Source organism: Drosophila albomicans, chromosome X (assembly GCF_009650485.2).
Source record: "Drosophila albomicans strain 15112-1751.03 chromosome X, ASM965048v2, whole genome shotgun sequence".
NCBI lineage: Eukaryota > Metazoa > Arthropoda > Insecta > Diptera > Drosophilidae > Drosophila > Drosophila albomicans.
The window spans coordinates 30,396,599-30,409,458 of NC_047627.2; the positions used below are offsets into that span (position 1 = coordinate 30,396,599).

At 38.8% G+C, this 12,860-nt stretch overlaps 1 protein-coding gene across 4 annotated transcripts in view; it reads left to right on the forward strand.

Annotated features, from left to right (window-relative positions):
• LOC117574853 (serine/threonine-protein kinase minibrain) overlaps window positions 1-12,860 on the forward strand; it is a 30,730-nt gene that overhangs the window by 14,237 nt on the left and 3,633 nt on the right. For 2 of the 4 annotated variants that reach the window (XM_034258870.2, XM_052008520.1), the window contains 6 exons: window positions 4,759-4,904; window positions 4,986-5,120; window positions 7,298-7,469; window positions 7,546-7,713; window positions 7,786-8,072; window positions 8,972-9,842. In XM_034258870.2, coding sequence (XP_034114761.1) covers window positions 4,759-4,904; window positions 4,986-5,120; window positions 7,298-7,469; window positions 7,546-7,713; window positions 7,786-8,072; window positions 8,972-9,842 — 1,779 coding nt within the window. Of the gene's footprint in view, window positions 1-2,769; window positions 3,202-4,758; window positions 4,905-4,985; window positions 5,121-7,297; window positions 7,470-7,545; window positions 7,714-7,785; window positions 8,073-8,971; window positions 9,843-10,765; window positions 12,681-12,860 lie in introns of those variants that run through there. The other 2 variants (XM_052008521.1, XM_052008519.1) reach the window with 2 other exon arrangements.

The window sequence follows — 12,860 nt, forward strand, 5'->3', positions numbered from 1 at the left end:
TTTATCTGATCGCAACCAAATTTTCAGGAATCATAACTACTATAGTTATTATTATATATACCAAAATTCGTAACTCTAGCTTTAAAATTACGCTTGTTATTCGATTTTTTTGATTTGCGGGGGCGGAAGTGGGCGTGGCAAAAATTTGAAACAAACTTGATCTGCGTGCAAACATAACAAATGCTGTCGAAAACAAATTATAGCTATATCTCTTATAGTCTCTGAGATCCAGTGTTTCATACGGACGGACGGACAGACGGACATGGCTATGTCGTCTCGGCTGTTGACGCTGATCAAGAATATATATACTTTATGTGGTCGAATATGACTCCTTCTACCTGTTACATACATTTCCTGCCGGCACAAAGTTATAATACCCTTCTACCCTATGGGTAGCGGGTATAAAAATTGGCGATGCTCTTGGTTGGAAGATGCCAATTTAAGCACTGCATTAAAAAATATTTGACCAACTTGCATCGAGCTGAGTACGACGTTCCAAATAAGTATCTTACACAAATTGGTAGAATAGGAAAGTACTTAAGTTCCGTGAAGGTTGGTCAAATTTTAAGCAATTTGCTTAATGAAGAAATACGAGTACTGTACAATTGATGTACAAAAATATAATAATTTTGTATTAAAAACTAAGAGCTATTTCAAATTACTATTTTTAAGAAATGTAGATATTTTTGGCTTTTTTTTTTGTTGCCTTCTCTGCTGGTTGTCAACACTATTCATCTGCCTTTTTGTTCGTTTTTAGATGAGCGGTCTGTGGGAATGCAAGAAGTCTCCTCATTAGTCCCGCTCACTCTGCTCGACATCATCGTTGTGGTGGCTGTAATTAAAATTAAATTAATTTCGCATTTCATTTACGCTTTGGACTTCCTTGTAAAGGGGGTAAAAATAGGGAACTACACCTCAAAAAGGGTTGGACTTGATATATTTCATTTGTTTCTCTTCACCTTTTGGGTTTGTGGTGACAGGAGGAGGAGAATAAAACAAATGAGCATATGCTTGACTCTAACTTTCTTACTTCTGTTAACATTTGTGATCATAACGGTATTATTTAAATTGCAATCTCTATTGGAATTTCGCTTGTCTTGAAAGCCATGGAAATTCTTTTACTTCGACTTGGAAAACATTTGGAAATGCCAATTGAATTTGGTAAAACAGCTGTGGGAACAACAGAATCCAGCTGTGCAAAAAGAAAAGCAAGCAGTTGCTTTTTGTTTGCACAGAAATTGATTTTTATTTCTAAACTCGAAACGCTTCAGAAGTTGATTTAATTTGGACTGCGAAGTTCTTATTAAGCTCTGTAATTTTGAAAGTTTCGTGTTTAAATAACGCTTGAGGTAAAACTCTTGGAAATCTCATTTTATACAGCTGTAAAACTGTTTTCTGTAAGGTGAAGTTGATCCCTTTTTATGTTGTCTAAAGCACGTAAAAAGTTTCGTTAAGTGTTGGAAAAAGCTTTTAAAAATATATCTCGGATATTTCCTTTTAAAGCTAAATTACACTGAGCTTAATCTCTTACAAAACTCATTTTATACAGCTTTCAAACGTTTTAATTTGATCTTTTGGTATAGCTTAAAACACCTGAAAAATTTCGTTAAGTGATGCTCTTTGAATTGAATGCTATTTGCGAATCACGCAAATCTGCTTTAAAAGCTAAATAACAATTACAGCTTAATCTCTAACAAAGCTCATGTTATACAGCTGTAAAGCTTTTATTGCTGGGTGAATTTTAATTCCATCTTTTTATATTGCCTAAAGCACCTGTAAGCTATTTGAAATGGATGCTAAAAGCTTTTTGAAATGGATGCTGAAAGCTATTTGAAACGGATGCTAAAAGCTCTTTGAAATGGATGATATTTGCGCATCACGCCAATTTTCTTTAAGCATCGAGCAAAAGCTCAACGAGATTTATCTATATACTGTCTTCTGTGTGCTTCTCTACCCCTGGTTGCTGGTTGCTGTCTGGTGTTGTTGTTGTTCGCTCTGTGTCGATTTGGCAGCGGAAGAAGAAATGCAATGACAACAAGAAGACGTAGAAGAGGAAGAGAAATGCGATAAAAATGAACGTGAACGCAACGTATAAATAAAACAGACGTCGCGCCTCGAGACTCGCGACTGACTTGTTGCTGGCTGCCTGATGATCGCTTGTCGACTTTGGGGCCAGAAGCTAAAAAAAAATTGACGCAGTTTGCGTTGAAATTTCACGCGACGCAGATCGCGCGAGTAGTCAACGAGTTGTCGCCCCGATATAGATATATAAAATATATATATTTATATATGGTATAGATTTAACATATGTGGAACAATGAAAGTGCAGCACAAATAAACAATAATTGAATTAAAGCAGATGGAAAAAGCAGCTCTACAAAGCCGTGAAAATAAGTCGTTAATAAGACAGATATTTTATTTAAGTTTCGTTCCGTTTCGTTCTCCCAGTGTTTCTGCTGTTTTGTGTTCCATTCCATTACGTTCCATCTGAATGTAAAGGAAAGAGAAGGAACACATTAAAAATCAACTTTATAAGAAGAAAGTCGTGAAAAGGCATCCCAGATATTTCAGTTAAGTTCCGCTACGTTTCGTTCCCCGGTGTTTCTGCTGTTTTGTGTTCCATTCCATTACGTTCCATCTGAATGTAAAGGAAAGAGAAGGAACACATTAAAAATCAACTCTATAAGAAGAAAGTCGTGAAAAGGCATCCCAGATATTTTATTTAAGTTTCGTTCCGTTTCGTTCCCCGGTGTTTCTGCTGTTTTGTGTTCCATTCCATTACGTTCCGTGCAGTTCGGTTCGGTTCGGTACGCGAAATGTCCGCAACAGCAACTGCTTTGCTCTACTGGCAATCATTGAACGGCGGCAGCCTCGATGTTGATGTTGATGATGATGATGATGAGGCGACACAACAAACAATCGAATTGCTGCCATCTGCTGCAGGCTCAGCTTTAACTTCAGCTGTGACCGGTTGCGATTGGCGGCAACTGCAACTGCAACAGCAACAGCGACCGTCTTACGCTCGCAACTGGAGTGCCACATGCAACACAGCAACAACAACACAACCAGCTCATTATCATCTGCAGCTGCAACAGCCGCATTATTTGGCCCAGATCGGATGTCAGCACACAGTTAACAATTTTGATGGCAACAAAGCTTCTTTCAAGCCAGCGACGACAATCAAACAGCAGCAATACGATTGTAAGCTTAAAGCCAAATGGAAGCATTAAAAACGTTGAATTTTTAACTTGTCGATTTACATTTCGATTGTTGCTAACTTTAATCTGAGATTAAAGTGTTCAAATCAAATTTTGAAGATAATTCCTAAATGCAGACAATAATAACTAACGAGTTTATGATTCCTGAAAATATGGTTGGAATTGGATACAAATTGTAGAAGTTATCAAAGAAACATATTTGTATGGCTGAGTTGCTTTGTCTGAAAATCTGGTATATTTTGCACGTAGTACTATATCATACTATGGTATATTTTTAGTATTTTTTGTGGTTTAATAACTATGGTATAACTTGATTGTAGTACTATCCCAATATACTAAATATATAATTTTTCATATTTAAAATGCAATACTGTTACAATATACTAAATATAGCATTCGGTATATTTGTAGTATTGTTGCGGTATATTCGCTTTGCTATATTCAGAATGGAGAAATATATAATGAATATACCAAACAGAATTTGGTATGTTTAGTATTTTTCTGTATATTTTGAAATTAAACTGCACTGTTTGGGCTTTATTAAAATATATACCAAATATAGTATTTGGTATATTTGTAGTATGTAATCTGCGATATTTTTTGTGTGTATTACTATATCAATACAACTAATATGGTATTTGGTATATTTTTTAGTATTTTGTAGTATATAATTCGGTATATTTATATACAATATTGTAATATTGAAAATAGCATTCAAATGTTAATATTAACACTTGTATATTTTCATATTGTATTAAACTAGCTTTATATTTAGTATTAAATTACGAAATTCATGTTAAAATTTAACAATTTAAAGCTCAGCTCAAAAAATTGGCAACAAAAGTAGTTTTGCGATGTCGGAATAATCTATTAAGCTTAAATCTCAATTAACAACTTTCAATCTAAGGTTTGGCTTGGAAAGCTCTCCAAGAGTGAAGTGAAAGCTGTAGTTTAAAGTACACAATGACGTTTTATATCTATTGTTTATAGACAGATAGATTCTTCAGACAGTTGTCGCTAGTGCTGCTGCTGCTTCTTCTTCTACCAGCTGTCAGCGAAATTGCGAAATGCAATATCAGTTTCGGCCCCCCTCTCTCACCCTTTGGGCAATGCTATTTTTGACTCGCAGCAAACCACAAGACAAGAAAGAGCAAAGAGAGAGCGAGAGCGAGAGAGAACTTGTCAAGTACTCGCTATTGCTGTCTCTGTCGCTCAGTCTGCTGCCGGCATATTGTGTAATAATTCTCGTCCTCCTCCTTCTCCTTCCACCATCTCCGCGCATTCTCAGCACAATGTCTAGGGTGTAAATTTAGACGGCGCAACTTATTTTTGGGATGCGGCAGCTTTTTGGGTTTTGTTGGCGAGTCGCGGCCTCTCTCAGGTGCGACATCATCGCGTCAGGTGCTGAAACAGAAGCAGAAAAGGAAGAAGAAGAAGCCAACGGTCAATGAACCACAAAGAAAGCAATAAACATCAATTATTCACTCAACTAACATTCTAACACTCTCTTTTTTTTTGGTTGCTCTCTTTTTGTTTGCAGTATCCGCTGGATATGGTTCCAGTGCGGGCGCCGTGGAAACATCGCAGGGCAGCGGGAGCGGGGGCAGACAGCGACATGCGCCGCTTTACGGTCGCTTTGTGGTCGAAGAGGATCTGCCTGCCACGCATCGTGATGTCATGCATCATGTAAGTGAATAGTTAAGAAACAACAATCAATCAATCACATAACATAATATATATATATATCTTTCTCTTTCTCGCACACAGCACTCTAGTCCTTCGTCTTCGTCGGAGGTGCGCGCCATGCAAGCTCGCATTCCCGCACACTTTCGAGATCCGGCCCTGGCGCCATTGCGCAAGCTCAGCGTCGATCTGATAAAGACCTACAAGCACATCAACGAGGTAAGCACTCTTCACCCTCTTCCACTTTTCACGCGCTCTCTCTTCATACTTGCTGCCTTGGCAACTCTTCAGTAATGCCAACGGCGCGTGCCTTGCCTGCCTCCCTCTCTCTCTATCCTTGACCTGCCGCTCTCTTCAACTTGGCATCGCCATCGTTGACGGCCACACGCAACTGACAACACATTTAAGCTGCCAAGTTCCTAGTTCTCATGTCAGGAAATCATAGAAAAGCAACTACAAAAATTAAAAGTCACACTTCTCGCTCGCTCTTTACCTAATCGAACTTCTTGGTTCTTTGCTTGCTGTTTGCGTTCTCTTAATTGATGCTAAGCAAACCGAATGAAGTTACTCTCTTGCAAAGCTTCATTCGATCAAGTTGTGCTTGTTGCGCTCTCTTAAGTTGTGCCTGCTCTTTGTGCACATTTTGAAATTGTTTTCACTTGTTACGACTATTTATGCGGCATAAATTAAGAGAGGAGCAGCAAAACAAGCAAATCAAATCAAAATGAACTCAAATCGAAGTCCGCTAAATGGAGAGAGAGTGTAAAATGCATAAATGTATAATGCATGAAGCAAAGACAGCAGTCACAACAACAACAACAGCAGCACAAGATAAACAACGTGCAGCGTGTAAGAGATTGAGGTTAGAGTGAAAGTCGATTCGCAACGAATCGTGTTGTGTTGTTGCTACTGCTAATGAAGGTAACACCTTGGCACGCTGCTAATAACAATCATCATTATCAACATCAGCGTTTAATTGGCCAACAAATTGTTGCACAAGAAAAGGGAGAAGAGCAAAGTAGAAGAAGAAGCAGCTGCAACAGCAGAACCAAACCCAAAGCGCACTTGAGCTCGCTTTACTTGTTACATTGTTCATATATACATAGTATATATGTTTGTGTGTCTGTGTTTGTGTGTGTGTGGCCTTTTCACAGCCTTATCAAGGCATATGCAGACATCGCAGCGTTGTATGCTACACTTTTCAGAGAGTAAGAGTGAGAAGAACAAAGAGTGCGCGCATATCATGGCGATTAACTGTGACGTTGCTGCCCCGAGCTCAGCATATACGTCATTGTCAGGCAACAGCAGCAGTCGCAGTCGCTGTCGGCAGCGACGTCGACGTCGACAGCAGCAACAGAGCAGCAGCAACAGCCAGCAGAAATGAAGACAGCGGCAGCGGCAGTTGTGACGCCGGCATACACCCATTTTCGAGCATTGCTCTCGCGCTCCACATGATTATTTCTACAACAAGAACAACACACACACACACAGACAGTCAGCCCCCAAAAATGGGCATAGCAAGCAAGCAAGCTAAGCAGTTGTGTGCAGCCTTCTTTTAGGCGTTGTTGAAACTCGCTCTCTTTCTCTCTCTCTCTCTACACCAACGTTGTGCTCTGCTGCGCTGCAAAGCGCGCTCGCGCTCTCAGCGGCGCTCTGCCGCTGTCGCTGTCTCTGTCGACGGGCATATGCAGCGCAGCGCGCTCTTTCGCACCGACGCTCGCATGCGGCGTTAGCAACAACTTTTTTTTTCTTGTGCCAAGCAGCAGCAGCAGCCAGCTGCATATCAAATTTTTCACCAAACCAATGAGCAGGTTGTTGGCCAGCAGAGTAACAGGGGAGAAGGGGGAGGGGAGAGGCAACTGTAGGGCGAGGGCCGAGATAAGGGCAGCGTTTTGGGCGTGCGTGTGTGTGTGTGATCAGCATAAAAATGAGAAACACAAATATAAATTATTTTAAATCAAATACGAGGCAGACACAACGCAATTGATTAACAAAAAAACAGTTGCGCACAATGCAAATATATATATATGTGTGCGTGTGTGTGGGGGTGGGGCGAATTACTTATACGTTAATGCTAATGCAACAGTAAACAGCTTTAATGCGAGCTTAACAGTAGGCTGTTAACAGTGCAGGCGGCTGTTAACAGAGCGGTAGACTGTTTACAATGCAGTAGACTGTTAACAGTACATTCGGCTGTTAACAGTTCAGTAAGCTGTTAACAGTGCAGTAGACCGGTAACAGCGCGTGAACAAACTATCGATAAGCGCACGTTAAATTCAAATGCGCTTAGAAACCATTCCGACTGTCAAATTCTCTAGATATGTAAATTTCTTTTTATTTTCGAATTATTCTGTGAATATTTATGCAATGGACATTTCTCTTTTACATTTGTCCAGGTTTATTATGCGAAGAAGAAGCGTCGTGCTCAGCAGACACAAGGCGAGGATGATTCGTCGAATAAAAAGGAGCGTAAATTATATAACGACGGCTATGATGACGATAATCACGATTATATAATCAAGAATGGCGAAAAGTTTTTGGATCGCTACGAGATTGATTCATTGATTGGTAAGTAATCGCATAACTATCGATAGTAGCTATCGATATACAATACAGTTAATTGTTATTTGTTTTATTTGAACAGGCAAAGGCAGCTTTGGTCAGGTGGTCAAGGCCTACGATCATGAGGAGCAATGCCAGGTGGCAATCAAGATAATTAAAAATAAGAAACCGTTCCTAAATCAGGCACAAATCGAAGTCAAGCTGCTCGAGATGATGAATCGTGCGGATGCTGAAAACAAATACTATATCGGTGAGTATTCAAAAGTCGAATTAATTGATTGAGTTCGAAATTTAAGCGAATTTTTGCATTTCATTTTTCTAGTCAAGCTCAAGCGTCATTTTATGTGGCGCAATCATCTGTGCCTCGTCTTCGAGCTGCTGTCGTACAATCTGTACGATCTGCTAAGGAACACAAATTTCCGTGGCGTATCGCTGAACCTCACGCGCAAATTTGCGCAGCAACTGTGCACGGCTCTTTTGTTCCTGAGCACCCCCGAACTGAACATAATACACTGTGATCTGAAGCCCGAGAACATATTGCTCTGCAATCCCAAGCGATCGGCCATCAAAATTGTTGACTTTGGCAGTTCGTGTCAATTGGGCCAGCGCGTAAGTCTTGAAATTAACATTTTTGCATCTTTTCAAAGTCCAAAGTTATTAGCTAGGATGTTGATTAGAGATGGAAAACAATAGACACCTCCTTCGATACTATCGATTGTACAAAATTGACTATCGTCGAGTATCAATGACGTTAACTAACGATAGTTCTCCACCTCTAGTGTAGTATATAACAATTGCATTGGAAAGCTAACAGTTTGAAAATCGCAGAAGAGAGCGTTGATCCTTAACTTTATACGACGATCGACGATTCTCTTCTCGTTCATTTGGCAATTGTGAATTGTAAATTATAGCTTTGTTCCCAGATTAACGAAATAAATGACCTACGAAGAAGCTATATATTTTGCATATTCCACAAATTTTAGAGTGACCGTTTTTAGTTACATTTGTGTACCTAAATTTGGTACTGAAATGGTAAACAACAAAAAATGTATGGTCAATTAACAGATGACTTACATTCGTTGCCTATTTCTATGACGAAAATATGCCAAGATAAAAATTGTAGAAATATTTTAAAAAGTGATCCAAAACAATTGTTCTAAAAATGCCAGAGTGACCGTTTCTAACTAGTTTTGTGTGCCTAAATTTGGCACACTAATGAAATAAAAGCGATTTCGCTCAGCTGCGAACATATATTAATAGATCATTTTTATAACAAAAATATTCCAATATGAAAATTGCGGAAGTCTAAAAATTAAAAAAATTATTTAAGAAGTACTTTTTTCAATATACTTGTTCCAAACATGTCAGAGTGACCGTTTCTAACATGCTTTGGCACACTAGTTTATATATTTTGGGTTGCTTTTCTTATCTCGTTAATCAATCCAAATGTGTGTTGTATTACTAACCTCTCTTAATATCACCTCCTTTTAACCCATCTCCCCACACAGATCTATCAGTACATCCAGTCGCGCTTCTATCGCTCCCCAGAAGTGTTGCTGGGCATACAGTACGATTTGGCGATCGATATGTGGTCCCTTGGCTGCATTCTGGTCGAGATGCACACCGGTGAGCCGCTCTTCTCCGGCTGCAATGAGTTCGATCAGATGAACAAGATCGTCGAGGTGCTCGGCATGCCGCCCAAATATCTGCTGGATCAGGCGCACAAGACGCGCAAATTCTTTGACAAAATTGTCACCGACGGCTCCTATGTGCTAAAGAAAACGCTCAATGGTCGCAAATATAAGCCGCCCGGTTCCCGCAAGCTCCACGACATCCTTGGCGTGGAGACGGGCGGACCGTCGGGTCGAAGATTGGATGAGCCGGGGCATTCGGTGGCGGATTATTTGAAGTTTAAGGATCTGATATTGCGCATGCTGGACTTTGATCCAAAGACGCGAGTCACACCATATTATGCCTTGCAACACAACTTCTTCAAGCGCACCACGGACGAGGCGACAAACACGAGCGGAGCGGGCGCCAATGCAGCGAATGCGGGCGCCGGCGGCAGCGGATCATCATCTGGCGGTGGAGGCGGAGGTGCAACTGGAGGAGGCAGCGGATCAGGTGGTGGAATTGGAGGCGGAGGAGGAGGAGGCGGGGCAGCGAGTGCAAGTGGCGGATCAACGTCGAGTGCTGTCCTCGGAGGAGGTCTTGGCGCCAGCAGCAGTAGCAGCAGCAGCGTTGTCTCTTCCAGCGTCGCAGCTGGCGTCGGCGGCGCAGCAAGCAGCGCAGCCAACGCAACGGCACAGCAGCAGCAACAACAACAACAGTTGATGTCCAGCAGCGGCAGCGGCGCCGCCTTGGATCCCCAATGTCTAGGTGAGTAGCACACACTATCTGTCTCTTTCTCTCTCTCTCTTTCGGGTGGAGATCTCTATTCTCATCTCGCTCTTTCAAGTGCTCGCTGCTTCTTCTTTTCGTAGAGTAGTTCACATTATGTAGCCGCCATTTTGTTTTTCTTTTCTTCGTTCGTAGTGAATCACTTTTTATTTTCAATACATGTTTTTTTCTTTGTACATAAAATATTCTTAGAGCGATTTGTGAACGTTTTTATATTTTTGTTATCGATCAGGACAGAAACTTAGACCCAGCTGCAAATCTAAAATGATTTTCCCTTTGCATGACTTACATAATACAAAATAAAATATATATATCACAATTCATTTGTTTGTATATATGTGTGTGTGTATCGAATAAAAAAAAAAACAAATTGGTTTCAAAATAAAAACACGAAAAAAATTATGGAACAAAAATTCTTATTATTTCACTGACAAATTTGTAAGAAAAAAAAAATCGAGAAATATGTGAAAATTGTACAAGTATTATTATTATTAATTATGTTTATGATTTCTATATCGATTAATTTGCACTTTTTAAACTATTTTTATATTACATACAACTTATATTATTAATTAAATAATTAATTACAAAATAAGCATAATACACAAATTATTATTGTACGTGTGTTTAGTTCGTTGCTTAGCGGTAGTTTTCCTCTCTCTCAGCCAAAAAAAAAAAAACAACAAAAAACATTGTGTTGTCAAACGTAGCTTTTATTGTTTTACTATTTTGTTAAAGACCAAAAAAAAAAAAAGGCTAAAATGTAAGCACTAATTTATGCTCAAATCGTATGTTCTCTCTCGTTTTTTTATCTTGTTAAAACAAATCAAATGAAATATGCGTACAAAATCAAATCGAAATCAAAAACTAAAATGCAATTACAAAATCGATAACGATAACAGATGAGCGCCGATGACCAGCCGCGGCAACGAGTGCGAGTGCGACAGCAACAACAACAACAGCGACAGCAAAGACAATGGCGAATTAGTCGATAAGAAGAAGAAGAAGCGGAAGGAGAGGATTACAGCCGGCAGCATTGGCAACTGGCATATTAACATTAACAGACGCTGTTAAGGGCTAGTATGTTATCGCTCTGTAAATAGCCAGAGGCTACCAAAAAAGCCACCCATCACAATTGTTTTCCTAATGTGTGGCGCGCGTTTAAATCACGTTCGTTTTTTTTTTTTTTTTTTTTTTTTTTATTCTTACTATACATACATGATATTTAAGATATACATATATATATATATAAATATATAAAAACAAAAAAAAAAAAAACAAATTATTTTTTGCACTTAGCATACAGTTAAAGTATAAAGTTGGGATCGAATGTTAGAAGCAAATGTTTAATATGTTTTGATTTACATTTTATTTATTATATTTTTTCTTTTTTTTTAAATTGAAATGACGCTAACGGCTAAGCATTTAATTGTAAGCAATTAGGGCCATAGTATTGTACAATTAAGCAACTTAAAGAATAAACAAAAAAAAAAAAACGAAAATGAAAGATAAAAATCGCAAAAAAAAAAAAAAAGAAATTGAAAATAACTGTTAAAAGTATAAGCGAGAGAAATCCTTAAAAACCACTTTCTTAATGACTGCCATACATATGTGTATGTATTCCACACATTCACATTCAAATATAAATCGATATATATATATATATATATAAATATATGATAAGTGTAACGATAACGATTACGATAACAGCGACAGAAGAAGATTTACATATGTATGTGTGAACATAGAGTTTGCAATAGTATGCAACGCCGCATTATAGATTGTACTCTCTCCTTATGAATGAAATATCTATGAAGATAACTGTAATTTACACACACACACACACGCATTCTCTCTCTCCATCTCGTTGTCTCAAACATTAGTGTTTGTCTACTCTTTTGGTTGTTTATTACACTCACACACATACACACAGGACATCTCTCTGCCTCACTCTCTCTCTCTCTCTCTTTCCACAAGCATTGATGATCAATAGAGGTGGACAACTATCGATAGTGAGCCATCGATAGTACCATCGATTGTTCTCCCTCTCTACTAGAAACATGCAAACACACAAATTTTGGCATATTGCCTTGTATTCTTGTATTCTTTGCCGCAGTCAAGGCATTTGGTTGCGTCACTATCGAAAGTATGTGCTACTATCGATAGTGCCATCGATAGTTCTCCACCTCTAATGAGCAATTTCTTTTTTCAGTTATTTCTCGATTCGAAATCGAAGAAACGCTTCTTCCAATGACAAATAAACTTACGTTACCGTCTTAGTTAAACATGCAAAATATTGCTGTTAAAATCAGTCCACATTCAAAGCAAAAACAAAAACAAAATGGTTGTCAATGTGTGGTTGATTATGCGATCAGTTTATTTTTATCCAGTGTGTGAATTCAGGCGCCGCTTTTTGTGATATTCCCTCCCCCTAAACTCCTTTAATCCATCTCTTTCTCTCTGTCTCTCTCTCCAATTCTTTAAATCTCATTTACACCCAGAGAGAGGGAGAGTTAAGTTCACTCAAAGAGAGAGAGAGAGAGAGAGAGAGAGCTTTCGTTCACTTCGCTCAGAGTTAGACAACACACATGTGTACATCATTACATGAAGAGTGCAACCCCCCTCCCCTCAAAAAATTTCCCCCTCTCCCCACCACAAACATTAATATTCGTCGCATACGTAAAAACAAACAATTCACCAGGAACATGCAAAATCCCTTTAAAAAGAACAATTTGCGCTTAATTTTATGGTAAAAGCAATGTTAAGTAACAGAGCTGTGCGACTGTTAACTAACAGCCCCGTTAACAGCTAAAAACACACATCAAGTTTTTATCGAACCGAACGAAATGCGGAGATCGAAAGCGATCGATAAAAAAATATGCGAAAAAAACCAAAAAAAAACAAAAAAAATCTAAACACAAATCATAGTTTTAGGCATGTAAAAATAGCAAAAATTAATGAATATACAACAAAAAACAAATAAAACCTAAGTTAAAA